The 25,951-nt window shown below is 48.2% G+C and overlaps 1 protein-coding gene across 1 annotated transcript in view; it reads left to right on the top strand.

Annotated features, from left to right (window-relative positions):
- The window catches only part of LOC149443808 (protein mono-ADP-ribosyltransferase PARP15-like), a 120,287-nt gene extending 95,197 nt beyond the window's left edge, over positions 1–25,090 (top strand). The window contains exons 8-10 of the mRNA XM_089655264.1: positions 9,366–9,502; positions 17,187–17,361; positions 22,069–25,090. Coding sequence (XP_089511390.1) covers positions 9,366–9,502; positions 17,187–17,361; positions 22,069–22,355 — 599 coding nt within the window. The 3' untranslated portion in view covers positions 22,356–25,090. The remainder of the gene's footprint in view (positions 1–9,365; positions 9,503–17,186; positions 17,362–22,068) is intronic.
- Positions 25,091–25,951: the final 861 nt, after the last annotated feature.

Here is a 25,951-nt window from a genome sequence, read left to right as displayed (position 1 = left end):
CTATCACATCCCCCCTCCATGTCCCTTCTGTTGATAGTTTGGTTACACTTGGCAACACTAAACTCAGCAAGGTTTTGGAGAACAATACCAATGATAACAGTGATTCGGTAGTTAACAGTTCAATCTCCATCCCCACATCCAACCGGTATGGCCCACTTTCCTTAGATCTTGACTCCTTTTTCACAAGAGGACCCACATTGGTCCCTACAGTATCAACTGATGTCAATAATATCTTCCCATCTCTGACTTCAGGTCTTCCCTATGGGGACGCTGAAAGAAAAAAGAAAGTTAGACGAGGTAGACGGAGCGGTAAACGATACCAAGCTATAAAAGAAAGAGAGAATAGATCAACAGGGATGGCCAGTACTATAAACATATCTAATCTTTCATCACACACTCTTTCTGACACTGAGCCGTCCCTCTGACTGAGTTTTCCGCCAGTGATAGGTCCCAATAAGTTTGGATTATTCCAAGGCTTAAACCGTTTTATAAGGTCCCTCACCTTACACTACACAAATGATTCTAAACCAGTCACCGCACCACAGTGCCCCATATTGAGTATTCCTCCCAGTGAGAGGATGAAGAGTTGATCCACATTCTAACCAAATTATGGTCCGAGAGTTATTTGTGCAATATTAATGAACCCCAAATTTCACTCGATCCAGATATAGTCCACACCAATTTTAAACCTAAATCGAATTTTTATCCAGTCCAATCCAAAGGGCCTTTTATGGAAGCTTGTGGAGGAACCGTTCCACCTGGGCTTCCTCGTGCGGAGTGATGCATCTTACCCAATGGTCCCCTTGTCCTGCAAGTCTTCCAAGGCAGGTATTAAAGCTCAAAACCAATCCTTCCCCAAACCACGAGTCGGAACTTTGTGTAGGTTGAAAATGACTCTATCTTTTTTAAACACAGCTCAGTATATACAGCACATCCTGGCAGTAATCCCCGCCCCCTTCAGCCCCACCAGACAGCCTGGCACCGGGTTTTCCCCACCCACAACAAACCCTACAACCCAACAATACAGTATGAACTCTATTAGAAGTGAAAGACTACAAGGTCACATTTCCCTAAACAAACAGTGTAGAATGTCTATCTACATAACAGCACTTTACAAAGGGAAAAAAACTGAAACGGGGCAAAATGTTATCACAAAGGGATGGTTCGTCACAAGGCTCCCCCACTGTGTAACACCCGCCAGACCCGGCGAGACCTTCAAACGGGTCCGCTTGGGGCTGGTCGGTTCAGAAGGTTACTTCTCCAACTCGGCTTGCCAGGACAACCCATCCGCATTGGCCTTCCCCGGTCGGTACTGGATTGTAAAGTTATAGGGTTGGAGGGCCAAGCTCCACCGCAGCAGACGACCATTGTCCCCGGAGACCCAGTTTAGCCATACCAGGGGGTTGTGATCGGTGAGTACGGTGAAGAAGCGCCCATACAGATAGGGCTGCAATTTCTTGAGGGCCCATACCAAGGCAAGGCACTCTTTCTACTTAGGTAGGCCACTGGATGGTTGTTCCCGTCGTCCCCAATTTGGCTCAGAGCAGCGCCCAATGGAGGCATCGGTGTGAACACAAAACCATTTGGAAGGGTCAGGAGCAGCCAAAATGGGAGCATGGATCAGATCATGTTTGAGCTTTTGGAAAGCCGTTTCACACTCTGGGGACCACACAACCTGTCTGGGCAGATTCTTCTGGGTCAGATCCGTTAGGGGTTTAGCAATGGTGCTGTAGTTGGGAATGGATTTACGGTAGTACCCTGCAGTGCCTAGGAAGGCAAGGACCTTGGTCTTGGTTTGGGGAGTGGGCCAATTTGCTACTTCCACCTTTGCTGGTGCCGGTCGTTGCTTCCCACATCCTACCCAATGTCCTAGATATTGGACCTCAGATGCCCCAACATGGCATTTGTCTGGTCAGATGGTCAGCTCTGCTTGCCCAATGCGATCAAGCACTTCCCTCAGATGTCGGAGATGATCCTCCCAACTATCACTGTAGATAGCTGTATCGTCTAGATAGGAGCAGGAGAAGTCCTGCAGTCCATCCAGCAGCTTATCTTCCATTCTCTGAAAGGTAGCCGGCGCGTTCTTCATCCCAAACGGCATGACCCTGGACTGGTACAAGCCGAATGGGGTGATGAATGCTGACTTTGGTACTGCATCCACATCCAGCGGAATCTGCCAGTACCCCTTGCAGAGATCAGTAGTGGTAAGAAAATTACCTCTGGCCATCCGGTCCAGCAGCTCGTCTATCCGGGGCATGGGGTATGCATTGGTCACGGTCCGGTCATTGAGCTGCAGTAGTCCACACAGAACTGGACGGTTCCGTCCTTCTTGGGTACCAGGACCACCGGGGAGGCCCAGGGACTGTCAGAGGGTTCTATCACACCTAAATCCAACATTTCCTTAATCTCTCTTCTCATCCTTTCTCTGATGGACTCGGGCACTCGGTAGGCTGCCTGCTTCGGGGGGCCTGACCCTTCGTGTCTACCCGGTTGGCAGTTGTGGTGGTGTAACCGGGCAGAGACAAGAAAAGCCCTTTGAGCAGTTGGCGGGCCTGTTCCTGGGTCTTGGGAGGCAGCTGCGTGCTGATATCTACATTCGCTACACAGCTGGGACTGGAAGAAGCATTTCTGAGTCATCGGTAGCCGGAGCGCATATAGCAGCTACACTCTCTTCATGTTGTTCGATGAACGGTTTCAGCATATTCACATGGAAGGTTTACCGGATCCTTCCATCTGAACAGCGAGCTACAATGTATGTGGTATCACAGAGTTGCTCCACCACTTGGTACGGGCCCTGCCAGGCAGCCTGTAATTTGTCATGCCTGATTGGTTTCAAGGCCAACACTTTCTGTCCTAAGTGAAACGTTCAGTCTTGGGCAGACTGGTCGTACCACCATTTCTGTCGGATCTGGGTGGCCTCAAGGTTGTCCCGTACTAGGGTCATCAACCGTTGTAGGCACTGCCTGAGCTCCAGCACATAGGCCACCACCGAGGTCCCCTCCTCATCCTCTGCTCCCACCCAGTGTTCGCGTATGAGATCCAGGGGTCCCCGAACTCTCCGGCCGTACAGCAGCTCGAAGGGAGAGAACTCAGTGGACTCCTGCGGTATCTCTCGGTAGGCAAACAGGAGGTGGGGAAGATGCCACTCCCAGTCCTTATGGGACATGGTAAACGTTCGGAGGAGCTGGTTCAGCGTACCGTTAAACCGTTCGCAGAGCCCATTGGTCTGAGGGTTGTAGGGAGAGCTGTATAGCGGTCTAATCCCACACAACTTCCAAAGTTGTTGGGTAAGCTTGGCCGTGAACTGCGTGCCTTGGTCGGTCAGGATCTCCTGAGGAAATCCTACCTGAGTAAGATCTGCAGCAGGGCTTGAGCAACTGTTTCTGCCTGCACATCTCTCAGCGCTAAGGCCTCCGGGTACCGGGTGGCGCAGTCGACAATGGTCAAGATATACTTCTTGCCTGTGGGACTAGGCCGTTTCAGGGGCCCCACTATGTCCACGGTGATATGACTGAAAGGTTTGACTATGGGTAGGGGCCTCAGAGTGGCCCTGGGCCTGTCTCCCTGCTTCCCTACCTTCTGGCAGACCCCACAAGACCGACAGTAGTCCCGAACGTCCCCCGATACTCCTGGCAAGAAGAAACTCTGGGTTAAGTGATGCAGGGTCCATCACTTGCCCAAATGCCCAGCAAGGGGAATATCATGCGCAATCTGGAGGAGGTCACGCCGATACTTCCTCGGTACTACCATCTGCCAGTGAGGTATTTGGACAGCACCCACTCCTGCTCCCCTGTAGACCCTGTACAACTTGCTCTGGTCCCACTCATACCTCACATCTCCCAATCCCCCAGGATCACTTCCAGCCCTTCGTCTATAGGGGTCTAAGGTCCGGTCACTGGCTGTTTCTTTAGCGAAATCAGCAGGGGAATCCCAGGTCAGGGCAGGGACAAGCTCAGCAGGGGGTGGGTATTCGACTCTTACCGGAACCTCGGCAGATGGAGCGGCAGCATGCTCTCTAGCTTGGTGGCGAGTGGTGACTGGATGAGCTTCAGCAGGGGTCTCGGTGCCAAAAGTGGAGACCAGGACTCCCAGATCATTTCCAAGGAGAACCTCAGCTGGCAAGTTCTGCATTACTCCAATTTCAACGTCCCTGGCCCCCCAGTCCAGATGAACCCTTGCGGTAGGAATCCAGTAGACATGGCCTCCCGCTACCCGTACGGTCACAGACCGCCTGGTCTTGGCCCAGTCTGGTACCAGTTGGGGTTGGACTAGGGTGAGTGTGGCTCCAGTGTCCCATAATCCTTGGGCCCGATGGCCATTAACATGGACAGCCTGTTGGTGATCTCGGCGATTGTCCGGGGTGGCAGCCTGGAGAGGGTTAGCCTCATGAAAGACCCCAATGTCCTCATCCTCGGTAAAATTCCTCCATGAAGAGGCGGTGCCACTCGGGTGATCCTGTAGGGAGTAGGCAGAGGCTTGGCCATAGGCAGTGGTGGGTCGGTTGGAAGTGCCCTGAGGGGGTTGGCTGCTCTGGGGCCTTGGTGGATTCCGGGGGCAATGAATGCAGATGTGCCCTGTTTGGTTGCAGCCATAACAGCGTGGGCCAGACCACTTTGGGTCAGAAGGTGTGGGTGGTCTGAGGCATTCTCGGGTGACCTCAGTGGACACCATTGGTTGTAGATTAGGTGCAGGGGGAATGGCTGGCTCAGTTAGCCTCCTCTTGTGCATGTACTCATCTGCCCAGCGACTAGCGTCGGGTAAAGTTAGGGGGTGTTTGTCCCGGACCCAATATCTAACATCCCCTGGAAGTCCATTGTAAAACTGCTCCAGTAACAGCAGTTGTAACATTTCCTCCAGCTTGGTGATCTGACACCCTAGGACCCAGCTTCGGGCAGCGTGTTGTAACTGATGTCCCATTCAGTGAAGGTGTCCTGGGGTTTCTTCTTGAGTGCCTGGAACTTTAAGCGGTACGCTTCTGGGGTGAGAGCGTAGCGGGCCAGCAAGTGTTCCTTAACAAAATCATAATCCAAGCAGTAGTTGTCGGGTACAGTCCTGAATGCGTCTGCAGCCTGACTGGTTAGCTTGCTGCTCAAAATGGGGACCCGGTCTTGGGCTGCCACACCATGGATGGTGCACAACTGTTCAAAGTCCTGAAGAAAGCTGTCAATGTCTCCATCCGCCTCCGAGAAAGTTTTAAAAGCAGTGTAGGGAATTTTCTTTGACCCACATAACATTGTTGTCTTCGATTTTTCTTAGATCATTTTCTTAGATTTAAATTTATTAGCGGAAGACAGTCAGATATGGACCACTAAAGTAAACCCACAGGAGGGAATTCATACTTCCACTACTCCAGCTGTCATTACCCGGCCTGGAAAAACAATATTCCCCGTGGTCATTGTCATAGGTTGAGGAAAAATTGTTCCAAGCTCGGAGATTACTGTACACAAGGTGCTGTGCGGTCAGCGTAGTTTTTAGAAAAAGGTTACCCCCCCTACCCTGGTTGAGGAAACCTTCAACAAATACTGTGGGTCTAATGAAGCTTCTTGCACTAATACCCGAGCTCAACCCAACACAGTGAGGTTCGTCACAGGCTTTAACGATAAACACCGAGACATAACCAAAACTATATGCAAACACTGGCACCTGTTACTGCTGGACCCCAGATTAGCTCCGACCCTTTCCCGTGCTCCCCAAGTTACCTTTAGGAGAGCACGTACCTTAACCAATTCAAGCCCGGACACTTTCCCCCCCTTCCAGTCCGGACGCTTTCCCCCCCTTCCAGTCTGGACACTTCCCCCCTACCGGTCCAGACACTTTCCCCCCCTTCCAGTCCGGACACTTTCCCCCCCTTCCAGTCCGGACACTTCCCCCCCCCCTTCCAGTCCGGACACTTTCCCCCCCTTCCAGTCCGGACACTTTCCCCCCCTTCCAGTCCGGACACTTCTCCCCACTTCCAGTCCGGACACTTTCCCCCCCTTCCAGTCCGGACACTTTCCCCCCCTTCCAGTCTGGACACTTTCCCCCCCTTCCAGTCCGGACACTTTCCCCCCCTTCCAGTCCGGACCCTTTCACCCCCTTCCAGTCTGGACACTTTCACCCCCTTCCAGTCTGGACCCTTTCACCCCCTTCCAGTCTGGACACTTTCACCCCCTTCCAGTCTGGACACTTTCCCCCCCTTCCAGTCCGGACACTTTCACCCCCTTCCAGTCCGGACACTTTCTCCCCCTTCCAGTCCGGACACTTTCCCCCCCTTCCAGTCCGGACACTCCCCCCCTTCCAGTCCAGAAACTTTCACCCCCCTCCAGTCCGGACACTTTCCCCCCCTTCCAGTCCGGACACTTTCACCCCTCCAGTCCGGACACTTTCCCCCCCTTCCAGTCCAGGCCAATTTTCAGCTTTCAGCTCTAACACACTTTGAATGACAATTGCGCGGTCATGCAACACTGTACCCATATGAATTTTTTGGCATTTTTTTGAGACAGATAAAACTTTATTTTGGTGGCATTTATTCACCGCTGGGATTTTTTTTTTTTGCTATATAAATGAAAAAGTCCAAACATTTTTTAAAAAAGTATTTTTCTTATAAAAATTTGCAAATAAATAATCTTTCTTCATAAATCTTGGCCAAAATGTATTCAGTTATCTTTTTAGTAAAAAAAAAAAAAAAAATAACCCAAATCAGTTTATAATCAAAAATTATAATTTTTCAAAATGTTTTTTAACTGTCACCCTAGCAGTGTGGGGTCACCATGGTGACACTGTACTACTTGTGGGGGGTGATGATGTTTTGTTTTTTTAACACTGATTGCTTTATACCCATAAAAGCTGTAAAAGTGATCATTTCTTCTTCTCTCTGGCTGCATTCTTACAGCCATTGAGAAATACTGTGTGAGCTTTGATTGGTCACAGCTTGTCACATGGTACAAGGCTGTTGTGAATAGCCCTGTACCATGTGATCTCTGTGATCATTCACAGATTTCACATGTAGTGAGCAATGATGTCAGTAGTGACATCTTGTTTGCTACTCTTCATGTGATCACTGATTGGCCAATCAGTAATCACATGATTGGGACCTCACACAGAGGTCCCGTACAACTATCGGTGTTGCGCTGTGTCCGGAGGACACAGCGGGCACTGGATCGCGGAGCTGCGTGGGAACGCTCACAAGCAGGGGGTGGGGAGGCTGTTTATGTACATGGGCCAGACGGGAAGGGGTTAAAGAACATCTTAGCCCCAAGTAAATTATCCTTGACCAATCACAATAAAGACAAAATGTGCTCTTTGTTTGACAATAGAATCAGTATTTATAAATGGAAGAAAAGGGGCAGTTTGACCTGTCAGTTTATTACCCGTGGCAGATCGCACATCACTGATTCCAAGGGTACAATGTATTGCCTGTGCCACTGATCATGTGGTGTACGTCCGTACTTGTCCCTGCAAACTGCTGTATGTGGGTCGTACCGTACGCCCCCTGCGCAAACGAGTCAGTGAACACAGGAGACTCATCAGGGAAGGATGCGACAAGCATTGTGTACCCAGACATTTGTTACATCATCACCACAAAGGTGTCAGCCTTTTAGAAGTATTGGCCATCGAATGTGTAATGAAAGGGACCCTCACAGACAAGGAGAGGTCGGCCCTCTTGTGTAAGAGAGAGACTTTTTGGATGTACTAATTATATACTAATTAATTTAAAAGATAATTAAAAAATATATACAGTGAAGGAAATGCGTATTTGCTCCCCCGCTGAGGGTGAAGGTTCGCCCCTCACACAGAAATGATCGGTCTAACAATGGAATGTTCGCCCCTCACACAGAAATGATCGTTCTAACAATGGAATGTTCGCCCCTCACACAGAAATGATCGTTCTAACAATGGAATGTTCGCCCCTCACACAGAAATGATCGGTCTAACAATGGAATGTTCGCCCCTCACACAGAAACGATCGGTCTAACAATGGAATGTTCGGTGTAACACTGAGAGACAGAATACAACAACAAATTCAGCAGAAATGCGTCTAACAAATGATGACGGATCTGCATGTTCATGAGGGAAAGAAGGATTTGATCCCCTATCATTCAGCAGGATTTCTGGCTCCCAGGTGTCTCTCATACAGGTAACAAGCTGAGATTAGAAGCAGTCTCTTAAAGGGAGTGCTGCTAATCTCATGTTGTTACCTGTATAAAAGACACCTGTCCACAGGAGCCATCAAACCATCAGATTCCAAACTCTCCACCATGGCAAAGACCAAAGAGCTGTCCAAGGATGTCAGGGCCAAGATGGTAGACCTACACAAGGCTGACTTTCTCTGATTTGCTCCAGTCGCAGGATAATTCTTGGTAAACGTTTTATCTTTGTTTTTATTCCCTTTTATTTTATAGTGAATAGCCAATTGTGTATCTTCTTGTATTTTCTGTAACTTTTTTTTCTTTGTTTATATTTTATGCACCGCCCATTTTGGGGATATTAAATCATAAAATGAATAAGTGACTTCTGTGTACTAAGTTCGGGCTCATATCTCCGGAGAGATAGTTGTATTGTAGTGTCTATGTGCTCGGTCTAAGTTCATTGCCAATCTGTATGCAGTTGCACTGCGTGTTGGCAGATTGCATGCAGATTGTAAAGTCGTAGGTCTGCCAGACAGAGATCTGTGTGTGTGTGGTGGCCCAGCAGACCAGTCTGCGGACAAACTGTTGGGTGGTGGCAGGCTTTGTTGTGTGTCTGGTGTGGGGGTGTGTGGAAGAGGGGTGTGTCTGGTGTGGGGGTGGATGGACAGTGGAAGAGTGATTAACACCGGGGTTCTAGCTTGTAGGATAGCTGGAGGAATCCTGGAAGGGTGTGTGATTGCTAGGCTGCTCCCCAACCCTTAGAGTGCACCAGATTGTATGTAAGATTCGTATCTGCCTGTGTGTGTGGTCACCCAGCTGGATTGGAGTGGAGTCTCCCTCTAGTGGTGGCCAGAGGCAGTGCAGACTGTGAAAGTGTATCACGGCCAGTCTTGTATGCTATAAGTCCCCCTCATTCCCTTTTACCCCCAGTCACGGACCACGCCTCGGTTAGCTAGTCGCTGTGGGTGTGTGGATTGATCCGTGACACTGTCTATGGCTAGTGGCCTATTCCTACATTGCTGGGACATGGAGGGAATGTGACATCCTAAGAACAGTCCATTTGATATAAGGAGGACAATCTGTTTCTCTGGTACGATTTGGTGGCTTTATCAGTGTCCTGAGACCTGAGGGTATGAGGGGACATCAGAATTATTGTCTCTACATTAATCCATTCTTTCAGTCAGGTTGTACTCCCAAGATTTTACTTGTTTGGTTTCTCTTTGGGTCCTGACTGCACATCTTATCTTTCTGATGTAGATATTCACAGTTTACCATCACACTGGGATCTATCGGGTGGGACTCTTGTGATGGAAGTCGATGTTGATCCAGGAACTCCTGAATACTCCAGTGTACAGCAGAAATTCCAGAAGGGCTGCAAAAAACAAATACTGAAGGTAATGTCTCCGATTCATTGTGATGAATGATGTCAGACAGGCCAAGACTGGGACAATAAATAGGCCCGGGCATTTTAGACTGAGCAGCCAATTTTCTTTGTGGGGGGGAGGGTGTGCAAGGGCATCCGCAGGGGCAGTTGGTGACAAAATATTCATGGATTTGGTCCTTCGCACTGTAATGTAAAGGGGCACTATGATATAAAGGGGACTGCTCTGTAAAGTGTCACTGTATTGATTACAATGCCCCTTTACAGCGAGGTCCCTTTTATATTACAGTGCCCCTTTACATTACAGTGCCCCTAGTGATCTAATCACAGGGCCCTTATATATTCAAAGAGACGGCCCAATCCAGCAAAGAGACATCCACATCCAGCAAAGAGACATAATAGACATCCCCACCCAGCAAACACACATCCCCATCCAGCACAGAGACATCCCAGTCCAGCACAGACACATCCCAATCCACAAAGAAACATACCAATCCACAAAGAAACATACCAATCCACAAAGAGACAGGATGTCTCTTTGCTGGATGGGGATGTCCCTTCTTGGACTGGACAATCTCTTTGCTGGAATGAGATGTTGCTTTGCTGGACCCAACTGAGCAAAGAGACAGCCCAGTCCAGCAAAGAGATATCCCCATCCAGCAAAGAGACATCCCCATCCAGCAAAGAGACATCCCTGTCCAGCAAAGAGACATACCTGTCCAGCAAAGAGACAGCGCACCCTGCAAAAAGACAGCCCATGCAGCAAAAAGACAGCCCTTACAGCAAAGAGGCAGCTCATCCAGCACAGAGACAGCTTGTCCAGCAAAGAGGCAACTCATCCAGCAAAGAGACAGCCCGTTTAGCAAAGAGACAGTCAGTCCAGCACAGAGAGAGCCCAATCCACTGTCGTTACAGAGCTGTCACATTGTGCCGGCTGGTGAAGGAGAGAGGCCAATGTTGTCCTTTCAGTGCAGCTGTGTGTGCAGCAGCCAGCCGGGGACGTGTCTGTGTGTCCTCGGCGGCATTTCCTGCCTGTCACTGGAGCCATCACTGCCACTCCTCCTTTCGGGCCTACTATAGGCATAGCCACACAGTGGGAGGTGAGCGGCGGCCATGGTCGGTGTTGCCTTTTCCAAACTACGGTTGCCGCTTACCTCCCGCTGTGCGTTCTGGTCAGCAACAGGTCGTTGTTCTTAAACCCGGTGGCTCCGGCCCACTAGGCAAATGCCCGGTGTCAGTGATAGAATTCTGGGTGACAGTGATGGTGGTCAGCTCACAGTGTAGGGACTGGGCACACCAACATGGCACTGGAGACTGGTCCTGAGTATGTGTCATGGAGTATATGGATCCTTCATTCTAGGGAGAGATGTTTGACTTCTCTGGAGATTCAGGGTCACACCACTACTGGATGACACCAGATAAATACCCCGATAGAAGCTCCTAGTGGCTACTGAACTGCGGCTATCATAAGATTTTAATCTCTTTAAAATGCTGAGCTGTAGGAAGTTTGCCAGAAGTCTAGAAAGGTGGCAGCAAACACGGGGATGCAGAACATTTCAGTCATCTCCCAGAGCAGTAGACCAGATCAGAACAGAACCAGGCAGGGTGCACCATCACATAGCCAACTACTCAGCCAAAGCTCAGGATTCAAAAGCTTAGTAATGGAGCACTTCCAATCAGGCAATGAGCTGGAGGTCAATCTCAGGTTTGGTCACATCCACTTTGTGTAGTCTAGTGCACACACATTCAAGTACATCAACTTTCTGGGATTGTGGACATGAGAAACATTTCTATGAAGTCCTTTATGAACTGTCCTGCCTCTTTTGTGGTGTTCAGCATCAGGTGCCTGATGGCAGGGCTGACCTTCCACCATGTTTTCCCAATCAACTCATTGGACACCAAGTCCGGGTCACATGAGGGGATTACCCCTGGCGTGGGTTCTTCTGGGCTAGGCTAGGCACCTGTAACAGGATCATTCTTCTACACACAAGGTTCCTTTATTCTGTGCTGTTTTCATCAATGTCGTGGGACAAGGCTGAGGTTGCCGTGGGGGAATACTCAACCTTAAAACTGGCCTCTGACAATAGAGATGACTGTGTACACTTGCGCCATAAGTGTTCTCCAGATAACTCTCAGGTCCCCGTGACAATGTACAGCCCTCACTGTTGCTTGCAATTAGAAGGGACATGCTGAGCCTTGTCCACAACCTTCTGTCCAGCCTTTTTGAGCTTCCTTACCTATATACAGGATGGGAACCTCTGCGGTGCCAATCCATTCCCATTGCTGTGGGAGGCAAACCGCTGGCAGAAAGAGTGCTGACAACATCTCCCTTGCTCTTTTGCCTATACAGATACACGTTACCAACAGGCTGCTTGACTGACTGTAGACTTCTGTTGCCCACGGCAACCACTTGCTGAACTTCACCAGGATAACTCTTTAGGAGCTGTTTCTTCATACCCCAAGAAACTAGTGACCCACAGTTGTAACTAAGTGTAACCAGTGCACTCCATTGAATAATTTTAGAAGGCAAAGTTTCAACGCTAGTGCCAAAAGAGTACAGAATCCAATCTACAAGAACAGTCCTTTTCCCTACCTCTCTGATCCCTAATCCTTACTCAGGCTGTGTGCTGGCCTGGCATACCTGCAAAGGTAGAGTCCATGTGTAACAAGGTCCATTAGTGGCATTGTCCAGCAGCTGGTGTCTTCTGGAACAGCCCAAGCTCCAGTGGCCTCCTACATCACGACAGGCTTTGAGATGGTAGTAGATGTCATAGGGAAACAAGCAGCGAGCCAAGGCAGGAACAGATCTCAGACCTCCGAATCTCCGAGATCCAGATCACTCTCCCTTTGTATTCCCAAGACCAGTGAATCGGAACCAAAAAGCCCACCAAACACAAGACTCGGCAAATACAGTTAACGCTAACCCTCCCGTCGGGGCAGCACCTAACTAAACTAAATTACCAACCCACTTATATGCCTATGCAATAAATCTACATAAGAAAAAAACTTAGCAAGAACTGGAAGCCAGAATCAATCCATCTATACAGTAGCTGGGTTCCTCAGTATGTTCCTCCGGCAACTTTCCAATAAACGTGGAGATAAGATACTTTCCAAGGCATCCTCCAGGGCGGTTCACAAGAGATAGGCTCCTCCCCTACAGGAAACACAAACAGAGATGAAGGGTAAAATCTACCTACCAGCTGTTGCCCCTCATTTCCTGTGTTTCCTGCACTCCTACAGGTACATGCACCTATTTGTTTTTTGTATTCCCCCTTCATTCCTAGGAGATGCCCAGGAATGCCTCTGTCCACCTCTGGCTGCTGACGGGCGAGGAGGTCCTGTGCCAGGAGGGGGGAAGAGGGTATGGGGAGGATGTTCAGACGGTCATAGTTAATTGACAATTAATTATTATTTTTTTTAAATGGTGTGGGGTCTCCCCCATCCATACCAAGCCCTTCAGGTCTGGTATAGATTTTGAGGGGAACCCCCCATGCCAAAATAATACAAAAATTGCATGGGGTCCCCCCCCCAAATCCATACCAGACCCTTATCCGAGCATGCAGCCCAGCAGATCAGGAAAGGAGGGCTGAGCAAGCACTGTCAGGAACATGAATTTAGGGCCCTCTTCCTGCATACAATGACATACAGTACTTTGGGAACATTGCGACACAAATCCCTAGATGTGTGAGGCAGAATTCAATTTCTTTATTATTGATTAGGCCTTAAGTAATAAATGATAACGCAGCATATTTCAGGCGGTGTCCATAAAGCACCAATCAGAATACAGTAAAAAAAAGATCTCCGTAAACTATTATATGGCGCGTCATAACAAAAATGCAACAGAGTAGTAACTTCTGGAATTTCTCAGGGAAAATGTGTGCATAGATAACAGCATTTCAATCCCAAGGGAACATCTTGAATAACATAAACCAGTTAGTAGGCACAAAGCAAAAGTTAGTTAACTAATAACCCTTTCAACTTTCCTGAACCATACTAGGCCACATGCCCTCAACATGAGGGGGTGCTTTGGGGCAGGGAGGCTCCCCTAAACATGGGGACAAGGGCCTCTTCCCCACAAACGTGGTTGTGGGTGTCTACGGGATGGGGGCTTATCGGAATCTGGAAGTCTCCTTTAACAAGGGGGCCCCCAGATCCTGCCTTACCCATGTTGATGAGTATGGAGTACATGGTACCACTACCCATTCACACAAAAAAAAAAGAAGTGTAGTCTAAAAAATGACAGGAGACAGTCTGACAAGTCCTTTATTAAAAACAAAAATAAACAAAATGTCCCCCAAAGTAGATTCAACGTTAATCACGATGCCCGCCACCACCGCCGACCCGAAAAAAACCGCTCCGCTCTCCACACTGGCTCCTGTAATATGACAGCTGTGCCGGGACACCAGTTCTTGAATACATTGATGACATCATCATGTGCTGTGATTGGCCAAAGCATTGCACCTGCATTGCATTGCTTTGACCAAACACAATGTACTGTCAGGGCACAGTGCATTGTGAGGCGCGGTGGATGAACAGCCCGCTGAACGCCCTTACTGTGCGTGTGTTCGCAGAAAACACAAATGGCTCATGTTTGACTCAAACATGTAGCCCAGCACTAATGGCTATATCTTCCCTCCCTGGGTGCAACCTACGGGTCTCCTACCTTCCCCAGAGGCAGTATGACATGAGGTCATGCTGCTGTGTCCTTCTGACTTTGGTCACGTTGAAGATGTGGAGGTCTGTCTAGAGGGTTCATGTCCCTGTGGATGGGTGCTCTCTAGCAAGTGCCAACAGGATGGGCGGAGGTGCGTCTGGCCTGCCGGGATCCTACCGGTTTGTTGTATCAGACGGAATAGACATTGCTTCCAGGGAGATGAGCTGAAAATGATATCTTCCTGCCTGTGGTGAATTGGGACAGCCATTTTCTTATAGCCTGCACAACCTGCATCTGGACCAACGGGAGGATGTCCTTTCTGCTTGAGGAGCACCAGAAGTTGCGAGTGGTTTCTTGTGCTTGGAGCGCAAGTTCCAAAATATCCAAATAATAAATAATATACAGAGCATTCATAAAGTAGGCAGACCCCCTTCACTTTTTCCACTGTTTTGTTGCAGCCTGTTCCTGCAGTTGTTTACATTCATTTTCCTCTCCTTAATCTACACTCAGTACCCCATAATGACAAAGTGAATACAGAATTTTAGAAATGTTTGCAAATTTATGAAAAAGAAAAACCTGAAATCTCACATTGGCATAAGTATTCAGACCCTTTGCAACAACACTTGAAATTCAGCTCAGGGGTCTCCCGTTTCTCCTGAGTGTTGCTGAGATGTGTCTGCACCTTGTTTGGAGGCCACCTGTGGTAAATGACATTGATTGGAAATGATTTGGAAAGGCATATACCTCACTATAAAAAGGCCTCACTGCTGACAATACATACTGTATCAGAGCAAGAGCCATGAGGTCAAAGGAACTGCCTGCAGAGCTCAGAGACAGGATTATTGCATGGCACAGATCTAGGGAAGGTTACAAAGACATTTCTGCTACACTGATGGTTCCCAAGAGCACAGTGGCCTCCATAATTCTCAAATGGAAGAAGTTTGGCACAACCAGGACTCTTCCATGAGCTGGTCGCCTGACCAAACTGAGCCATCGGGGGAGAAGGGCCTTAGTAAGAGAGGTGCACAAGAACCCAATGGTTGCTCTGACTGAGCTCCAGAGATCCTGTGTGGAGATGGAACAAAGTTCCAGAAGGATATATAAGAATAATACATAATATTATTAATCTGTAATTATAGTCACTGCAGCACTCCATTGATCACTGGAATCTGATGACAGAAAGGGGGAAAAGTGTAACAAGTCCTCACAGGAGTGATCCTGGGGTGTTGTAGACGTTTTCCTGCCTTTGGGAGTGAGAGTAGAGCGGTTCTGTGTGCCTCTGCAAAGGTGGGAATCAGTCTTCTTGCTGAGCATGCTTTCACAGCTCCATGGCTTGGCCATGCCCCTGCAGGAGATGGGATGTAGTTTTACTCTGCCACAGCTAACGTCTTCAAAATAGACGGTTCCCATGCCTTCACGGACTTTTTTGCCCTGGAGATGTTCTAAAGTAATAAGCCCCTCAGGATGGCTTTAAGTACATCCCAAACCACCCCACCCCACATGTGGTGGAAGGGTAATTCAGGTCCAGAAATCTAGAGTGGTGTGTTTTTAAGACATAACTGGACTAACCAGCTGAATTGAACCAAAAAAGAATCACTTGCCACTCTTTTGCATGATAACCTACTCCAAACCTCAAAGGAGGAGTGATCAAAGAGGCGCCTAGGTGGCTGCCATCTGGCCACTCTACCATACAGGCCTGATTGGTGGAATGCTGCAGAGATGGTTGTTCTTCTGGAAGGTTCTCCTCCCTCCACAGAGAAACACTAGAGCTCTTTCAGAGTGACCATTGGGTGCTTGGTTACCTCCCTGGCTAAGGCCCTTCTCCCTCGATCGTTCATTTTGGCCCGGTGGCCCACTCTAGGAAGATTCCTGGTGGTTCCAAACGTCTTCCATTTATGGATGATGGAGGCCACTGTGCTCATTGGGACCTTCAATGCTGCAGAAATGTTTCTGTACCTTTCCCCCGATCTGTGCCATGATACAATCCTGTCTCGGAGGTCTACGGACAATTCCTTGGACTTCATGGCATGGTTTGTGCTCTGATATGCACTGTTACCTGCGGGATCTTCTATAGACAGGCTTATGCCTTTCCTAATCATGTTCAATCAACTGAATGTCCCACAGGTGGACTCCAATGAACTGAATGTCCCACAGGTGGACTCCAATCAAGTTGTGGAAACATCTCAAGGATGATCAGTGGGAACAGGATGCACCAGAGGTCAATTTTGAGTGTCATGGCAAAGGCTGTGAATACTTATATACATGTGTTTTTTTTATCTTTAATAAATTGTAAAGATTTCAAAACAAACTTCTTTCATGTTGTCATTATGGGGTATTGTTTGTAGAATGTTGAGGAAAAAACTGAATTGAATCCATTTGGGAATAAAGCTGTAACATAACAAAATGTGTAAAAGTTAGGCGCTGTGAATACTTTCTGGATGATCGGTATAGAGGACCAATTTGGATTTGTTTGTTATATTCTTATGTGAATACCAGGTGCGGACTGACTATTCGAGCACTCGGGCACCGCCCGAGGGCCTGGGGTCAGTAGGGGTCCCATGAAATGCCCCTGGTACCTTTTTATAGGCTTTTTTGGGTGTTCTTTGAGTATGGGCAAGGACACAGGGGCCCCATGATCCCCTATTGCCCGGGGGCCCCATGAATTGTCAGTCCGCCCATGGTGAATACAATACAATATTACTATCTTAAGGGGATATGGCTTTGGTGTCCTTTTTCGTGTCCGGTTTAGGATGCAGGATCCACCAGAGGGTGTATAATCAGGGTTTAGGTTCAGGTTTGGTTATGACAGTATGGTGCAAACAACTGGGTGCTCCAATCACAGAATAATGACTGGCACTAGGAATGGGCAGACATAAACCTTCAATAGAATATTCCATCCATAACATCATGTTGGAGCTGTTTGATACTTGACCTGTCCATGTATTCTTCCTAGACTATGTCCTGTATAGTGGGTGGAACATTCTGGAGCGTAGCTGGTAGAACAGTGTATAGATCTGAGCCTTGGTATGTCTTGTCCTCCTAGATTCGGCGTGTACAGAACCGATATCTCTGGACCCAGTACCAGTCGAAGAAACAGAGCATAGACTCCAAAAACGGTTCCACCAACAATGAGAAGGAGCTTTTCCATGGGACCGACTTCAACTCCATCCAACATGTCAATCAACAAGGATTTAACAGAGGCTACGCAGGGAAACACGGTGAGAGGTTTCAGAGGAACAATTACAGCTTAAAGCTGAACTCCAGGAATTCAGCCACTTTGTAAAATGGTCCAGATTACTGAGGGAAAAGTCCTGTGAGGTGCATGCTACCCTGTGGACTTATCTCTTTAATTTACCATTTTTATTTTTACTAGGCGCTGGGAGTACAGCTATTGCTTTACCTGTGCTTCCCCCCAACACCTTCTGGTGACATGCAGCTGCTCTGTCCACTCTGCCCAATCACAGAATGCTTTGTATTGTGTCAACCTATTCTCAATATACAAAGCCTTCTGAGAATGGACATCGGAGGAGAGGGGTGGGCAGAGCTGCTGCTGTGTGAGAAAGAAGCATCTCTCCTGTCAGAGCACCAGGAGTATAGAGATAGCTGTACACCTGGTACTCAGTAAAACGTAACCTCTAGTAATCTGGCACATTTTAGAAAGTGTCTGAATTCCTGGAGTTCAGCTTCAATAACAATCTCTGTATTATTTAAAAATAAAGTTCTGGATGTGTTTGTAAATGCAGAGAATTTATGTTTATATTGATAGCTATGTAGCGATGGTTCCCAAGGGAGCTGCTGGAAATATCTGTCCTCCTTACTTGTTTGGAGGCTGCACACCGTGTTACCAGTCCCGGTATCTCAACGACAAACTCCAGTCCAAGGGTCTTTTTACTGTTTATTGTGTAACACAGAGAACTGCAGGGAGGAGAGTTCAGGGTGCAGGTTACCCGAGGACTGAGAATCTAGCAGAGAACTGTAAGGGCAGCCATGCAGTAATACAGATATACCCTCATCGGACACTTTATTAGGTCCACCTTGCTAGTCCCGAGTTGGACCCCCTTTTGCCTTCATTCTTCGTGGCATAGATCTAATGTGTTGGAAACATTCCTCAGAGATTTTGGTCCATATTGACATGATAGCATCACAGAGTTGTTGCAGATTTGTCGGCTGCACATCCATGAACCATTGATACAAGGCAGGATAGATCCACTACACCATGACGCCACCACCACCAGCCTGAACCGTTGATACAAGGCAGGATGGATCCACCACACCATGACACCACCACCACCAGCCTGAACCATTGATACAAGGCAGGATGGATCCCCCACACCATGACACCACCACCACCAGCCTGAACCGTTGATACAAGGCAGGATGGATCCCCCACACCATGACACCACCACCACCAGCCTGAACCGTTGATACAAGGCAGGATGGATCCCCCACACCATGACGCCACCACCACCAGCCTGAACCGTTGATGCAAGGCAGTATGGAACCACCACACCATGACACCACCACCACCAGCCTGAACCATTGATACAAGGCAGGATGGATCCACCACACCATGACACCACCACCACCAGCCTGAACCATTGATACAAGGCAGGATGGATCCACCACAACATGACACCACCAGCCTGAACCGTTGATTCAAGGCAGGATAGATCCACCACACCATGACACCACCACCACCAGCCTGAACCATTGATACAAGGCAGGATGGATCCCCCACACCATGACACCACCACCACCAGCCTGAACCGTTGATACAAGGCAGGATGGATCCCCCACACCATGACACCACCACCACCAGCCTGAACCGTTGATACAAGGCAGGATGAATCCCCCACACCATGCCACCACCACCAACCACCCTGAACCATTGATACAAGGCAGGAAGGATCCACCACACCATGACACCACCACCACCAGCCTGAACCGTTGATACAAGGCAGGATGGATCCACCACAACATGACACCACCAGCCTGAACCGTTGATACAAGGCAGGATGGATCCCCCACACCATGACACCACCAGCCTGAACCGTTGATACAAGGCAGGATGGATCCATGCTTTCATGTTGTTTCTGACCCCACCATCTGAATGTTGCAGCTGAAATCCAGACTCATCAGACCAGGCAACGTTCTTCCAATCTTCTATCATCCAATGTTGGTGATCCTGTGCGAATTGTAGTCTCCGTTGCCTGTTCTTAGCTGACAGGAGTGGCACCCGGTGTGGTCTCCTGCTGCTGTAACCCATCTACTTCAAGGTTGGATGTGTTGTGCGTTCAGAAATGGCATACCTGGATTGTATCGAGGGATTATTGGAGTTCCTGTTGCCTTTCTATCATCTCCAACCAGTCTGCCCATTCTCCTCTGACATCAAGAAAGCATTTTCCTCTACACAACTGCCGCTCACTGGATATTTTCTCTTTTTTGGACCATTCTCTGGAAACCCTAGAGATGGTTGTGCATGAAAATCCCAGTAATATTATTATACAGGATTTATATAGCGCCAACAGTTAGCGCACTGCTTTACAAAATGAAGGCAGACAGTACAGTTACAATACAATGTGGTACAAGAGGAAACGGAGGACCCGGCTCGTTAGAGCTTACAATCTAGGAGATCACCAGTTTTTGAAATACTCAGATCAACCCGTCTGGCACCAACAACCATGCCACATCCAAAGTCACTTAAATCCCCTTTTGTCTGCACTCTGATGTTCTGATTTTCCCACACAATCATCTCTAGGTTTTACAGAGAATGGTCTGAAGAAGAGAAAATATCTAGTGAGCGGCAGTTGTGTGCAGGAAAATGCCTTGTTGATGTCAGAGGAGAATGGGCAGACTGGTTGGAGATGATAGAAAGGCAACAGTAACTCCAATAACCACTCATTACAACCAAGGTATGCAGAATACCATCTATGAATGCACAACACATCCAATTTTGAAGCAGATGGGCTACAGAAGCAGAAGACCACCCCGGGTGCCACTCCTGTCAGCTAACAACAGGAAACAGAGACTACAATTCGCACATGCTCACCAAAATTGGACAATACAATATTGGCAAAACCTTGCCTGGTCTGATGAGTCTGGATTTCAGCTGCAACATTCAGATTGTAGGGTCAGAATTTTGTGTAAACAACATGAAAGCATGGATCCATCCTGCCTTGCATCAACGGTTCAGGCTGGTGGTAGTGGTGTCATGGTGTGGGGGATCCATCCTGCCTTGTATCAATGATTCAGGCTGGTGGTGGTGGTGTCATGGTGAGGTGGATCCATCCTGCCTTGTATCAATGGTTCAGGCTGGTGGTGGTGGTGTCATGGTTTGGGGTATCCATCCTGCCTTGTATCAATGGTTCAGGCTGGTGGTGGTGGTGTCATGGTGTGGTGGATCCATCCTGCCTTGTATCAACGGTTCAGGCTGGTGGTGGTGGTGGTGTCATGGTGTGGTGGATCCATCCTACCTTGTATCAACGGTTCAGGCTGGTGGTGGTGGTGTCATGGTGTGGGGGATCCATCCTGCCTTGTATCAATGGTTCAGGCTGGTGGTGGTGGTGTCATGGTTTGGGGTATCCATCCTGCCTTGTATCAATGGTTCAGGCTAGTGGTGGTGGTGTCATGGTGTGGTGGATCCATCCTGCCTTGTATCAACGCTTTAGGCTGGTGGTGTCATGGTGAGGTGGATCCATCCTGCCTTGTATCAATGGTTCAGGCTAGTGGTTGTGGTGTCATGGTGTGGTGGATCCATCCTGCCTTGTATCAACGGTTCAGTTTGGTGGGGGTGGTGTCATGGTGTGGGGGATCCATCCTGCCTTGTATCAACCGTTCAGTTTGGTGGTGGTGGTGTCATGGTGTGGGGGATCCATCCTGCCTTGTATCAATGGTTCAGGCTGGTGGTGGTGTCATGGTGTGGTGGATCCATCCTGCCTTGTATCAACGGTTCAGGTTGGTGGTGGTGGTGTCATGGTGAGGTGGATCCATCCTGCCTTGTATCAATGGTTCAGGCTGGTGGTGGTGGTGTCATGGTGTGGGGGATCCATCCTGCCTTGTATCAATGGTTCAGGCTGGTGGTGGTGGTGTCATGGTGAGGTGGATCCATCCTGCCTTGTATCAACTGTTCAGGCTGGTGGTGGTAGTGTCATGGTGTGGGGGAGATTTCCTTGGCACTAGCAAGGTGGACCTAATAAAGTGTCTTTTGATATGTAGTCTGCTCATTGGTTAAGGGTTTTATCTGGTATCCAATTTGAGCCCATATTCCTTCAACTAAAAGTCTTAAACCCCGAGGAAGGAGCCATCTGAACCTCTAAAATATGTTGACCTTTCCTTAGGACTCTGCAACTCAAACTCTGTCTGGACTATCATGTTCCTGTTCTATTTTCTTTCTAATTGAAGACTTTACCACATGGTCCTAGCCTGTGGCTACAGTGCTGCCTGGATCTAATAAGGACTCCTACAACCAACTGATATACCTACCTACCAGGACCTTAGAACCTCATTATTCTAGAAGATATGACACATCATAGTCTGTAACCCTTCCCCACTACATCCATAACTAAGCTGGGTTTTAATGTCTCATCTATCAGGACTTACCATTGAGTGCAGTACAGTATGGCTTCCTTGTCACATCCTGTGTGTTATGAGGTGTATCTTGGGGCCCATTCACATCACATCCATAGTATTTCTTAACACAGGCCCAATGCTATAATGTACTGAAATCTATTGTTTCCAATTGGGCCAGTTCACACCAGTGTGATGTTTTGATGTGTGCCGGGTGAAATTGGACCAACTACATGTAAACACAGTGAAACATGGCGTGATTCCATATTTTGCTCGCACCTCCAGACCTTCTCTCCTGCTGCACCTCTCCTCTGGAACTCTCCCATATTAATCTGTGACGTGTCTTTCTTTTCAAACAGCTGCTTGTTATGGAAATGGAACTTATTTTGCAGTAAATGCAAGTTACTCTGCTGATGACACATACTCCAAACCTGATGGAAATGGACAGAAGCACATGTACCTGGCCCGCGTTCTCACCGGACACTACTGTGTTGGAGAAGAAGGGAGGATAAGACCTCCAGCCAAAAATACAGGCTACGCCACCGACCTGTATGACAGCGTGACGAATGACGTCCAGGACCCTGCAATGTTTGTGATATTTAATGACATCCAGGCCTACCCCGAATATCACATCATCTTCCAGTGATGATCTATGGCTGTGTCCGAGGATCACACAAATCTCCGCACATTTACACTTGTTTCAACTTTAACACACATTAAAGCGCCTACAGCTTCAACAGGCTTTTGTGATGCTTTAATGGAGCATGGCAAATGCCCTGTGTGTGTTGATTTTCTATTTGTTTGAAATGGGCCCAGTAGAACCGTGGCTCTGTAGTACCACCACTCAGCAGATCCCAAGCTCATTAGTACCCTTGTTCAGCAAGTCCCTAGCTTATTAGTGCCCTCATTCTGCAGATCACCTGCTCAGTAGTAGCCCCGATCTCTGCAGATCCCCCACTCACTAGTACCCCCAGCTCTTCTGATCCCCCACTCACTAGTAACCTCCAGCTCTGCTGATCCCCCACTCACTAGTAGCCTCCAGTTCTTCTGATCCCCCAATCAGTAGTAGCCCCCAGCTCTGCTGATCCCCCACTCAGTAGTAACCTCCAGCTCTGCTGATCCCCCACTCAGTAGTAACCCCCAGCTCTGCTGATCCCCCACTCAGTAGTAACCCCCAGCTCTGCTGATCCCCCACTCAGTATTAACCTCCAGCTCTGCTGATCCTCCACTCAGTAGTAACCTCCAGCTCTGCTGATCCCCCACTCAGTAGTAACCTCCAGCTCTGCTGATCCCCCACTCAGTAGTAACCTCCAGCTCTGCTGATCCTCCACTCAGTAGTAACCTCCAGCTCTGCTAATCCTCCACTCAGTAGTAACCTCCAGCTCTGCTGATCCCCCACTCAGTAGTAACCTCCAGCTCTGCTGATCCTCCACTCAGTAGTAACCTCCTTCTCTCCTGATCCTCTGGTTTACTGATCTTCCTCTCTCTCTTGTTCCCACTCAACTCCCGCTATATTGCCCAGCCCTGTCTCTCTGGTCCCCGCTCACCTTCTGCTATTGCGTTTCTATGTTGCACACCACATGTGCCATCTTTTAGTTGCTCTGCTCTGGTCCGGACCCCGCTCACCTTTCTGCTGCTCCACGCTGCACACCAGATGTGGTGTCTGCACCAGACACTCCCAGAATATATCCACAGGAAACTGAAGTGACTGCTGATGACGTCTTTCCAGTTTGCTTGTTGGTTTCCCAGTGCATCCTGGGATATCTCATACCTCCAATACTCCAAAACAAGGCAAAGCTGGCTCTGAATAAAAGCCTCTGACAAGCTGCAGGTGCTGTAAGTGAATGTTGTCATAGACTTCTATGGAGGCATTGGGGATGCTACGAAGCACCAAGAAAGCGACATGGGGGATCATTTTTGAAGTAAAGCAAAGCAAGCACAATTTGTGAACAGGAAAGTAAGGTAACCATTTTATTTAGCCTAGTGGGCTTTGATTGGCATTCTGAGTGCTTTAAAAAAAGTGTGTCCAATGCCACATGAAGCAAGTGTAAACGAGGCCTTAGTGCCCCTCGGTCTGATCGGGATATAATATTGTCAGAGTGTGGCGTCATCACTTGTCTACAGCCGCCATAAAACACCGATAAATAATTCCAGAGGAAACAAGCACACAGGAACTCCATCGTGAAGGACCAGAGAGTGACGAGGAGGTGGAGGTCCTAGCCTCCCATTGTCTATATTCTCTGGGATCTCCATGGCTTGTTGCTCCACAACTCCTCATGTGCTGCACTCATTCTCTGGGACTCTGATCTTCACTCACTGAGCCTCAGATAGGGAAAAGCCGGCTGCTTCTTGCTGGACAGGTGGAAGGGGGTGGAGTGGAAGACAAATTTGGCCCCTATGGCATCACCAGTTGCACATTTCCAATAATAGTGTATTATAGGTGACATGGTGGATCAGCAGAACTTCAACCTCCATTTGACACCATGTAACCACACAGAACCCACTCCATGTTGTCAATAATATTGGGAAAGACTGCATGGAGGAGCCATGATGGTACGTCTGTCTTCCATAGAATAGTTATGGTTGAGGTTGTCCCAGAAAATCCAAGCAATATCAGTGATGAGATGGTTCACCAATGGACGGTTACAACACATAAAGTTATTATTTGATTATAGTTTTCTCCTCCATGTATCTGGTCTACTGAGATATATCCATCCTCCAAGCTGCAGATACTACACTTCTTTGTTCTGCCCTCCTCGTTATTCTCTTTAGAATGTAAGCTCTTTGGTGCAAAACTCACTTTAGACACAAATACCGTACATAGACAGTACCACATTACTTGCAGTGCGAAAAAAGGGATCTGCGTCATTGAAGTAATATTTTCTTGGAATCTCAGGGCAGAATAGCAAAGTGTTGAAGTGCAATTATTGTATGTGACCTTTAGGATGAACGTCACCACAGCGCACGTGTTTTCCTGCATTGAGAGTTATTGCAGCAGGTTGTGGTGGCCATTTATAACGGTTGCGCTCCAACACAATATACACTACATGTTGCGTCAGGCGTTGCATTCTAAAGGATTGTTGAGGTGTGAATAAGAGTAGTGCCTTACCTCATGTGTTGTGTGGATGAGGCCACAGAAACAATATGAAGTCCCCACACTGACAGACATCTAATCTATAAAACTCTCGATGGGAAAAAAATGGAATCAGCTCATAGGAATCAAATTCCAACTTTCACTCTCCAAGGATCATTCTTCAGGGCAGGTCTGAATGTGATTGGTTGCCATGAGTTGTCTGAAATGGACCTTCCCATATATGATACCTCAGTCTGCTACAATGTAACAAGATAAATGTGAATGAATAAAATGTTACTATCAATAAATGGTGTATTCCATGCTGTTCATACTCACTCAGTCACTATGGGACTAGGTTTCTGTATTCTGCCAAAAACCTGGTTGATCCTGCTGCTTTCTGTCTCCCCCTCCTGTCTATGTCCCCAATGCAGTTGGGGATTTTGCAGAGCAGTGTTGACAGCTACTGCACATGCTCAGTTTTCATTCAGTTTCTGTGCTGAGCGTTTCCCTCTCTGTCACATCTGAGCAGCCCATGTGACTATAGAGTCACACATGTGGGCATATACACAGTGGTAAATGAAAGCCCGCTCCCTCCCTCCTCCTCCATGCCCACTAACCAGCTACACACAATGGTGACACGATATTACATGTAGATTGATGGAGGCTTCTCCTCCCTGTTATTCTAAGACACAGGCTGGAGGGGTGTGACAGCGCCTGTGACTGATTGGCTGTGCGGGGGGGGGGCTGTCAGGACAAGTCTGATCATTGGAGGAGACCAGGCTGAGTTCCCAGCACAGCTAGAGAGCTGACCACGCTGTTCTCTCATCCCTAATGTGGTCAGTTTTTAATAGAATAGCAGAGGGACTGGTGGAACACCGAGGATTTCACACAAAGGAAGCGATACAAAGAGGAGAGGAGATTTGTCATATCAGTCTATGGTACAGCCGGCACAGATCAGGGAGAGGGAATGTTGGGTCTACATAATCTTTAACCATTTCAATACCGGACAGTTTCACCCCCGTCCTGCCCAGGCCAGTTTTCAGCTTTCAGCGCTGTCGCACTTTGACAATTGTGCGGTCATGCAACATTATACCCAAATTACATTTTCTAATTGTTTTCACACAAATAGAGCTGACGGCCGATCTCATTTCTTGAGGCCAAATAAAGAT

This window comes from Staurois parvus, unplaced genomic scaffold, assembly GCF_062004578.1.
Source record: "Staurois parvus isolate SC_StPar_1 unplaced genomic scaffold, SC_StPar_1.0 ptg000831l, whole genome shotgun sequence".
NCBI lineage: Eukaryota > Metazoa > Chordata > Amphibia > Anura > Ranidae > Staurois > Staurois parvus.
The sequence above is the reverse complement of the archived record's forward strand: the minus strand, read 5'-3'. Positions and strand labels throughout refer to the sequence as shown.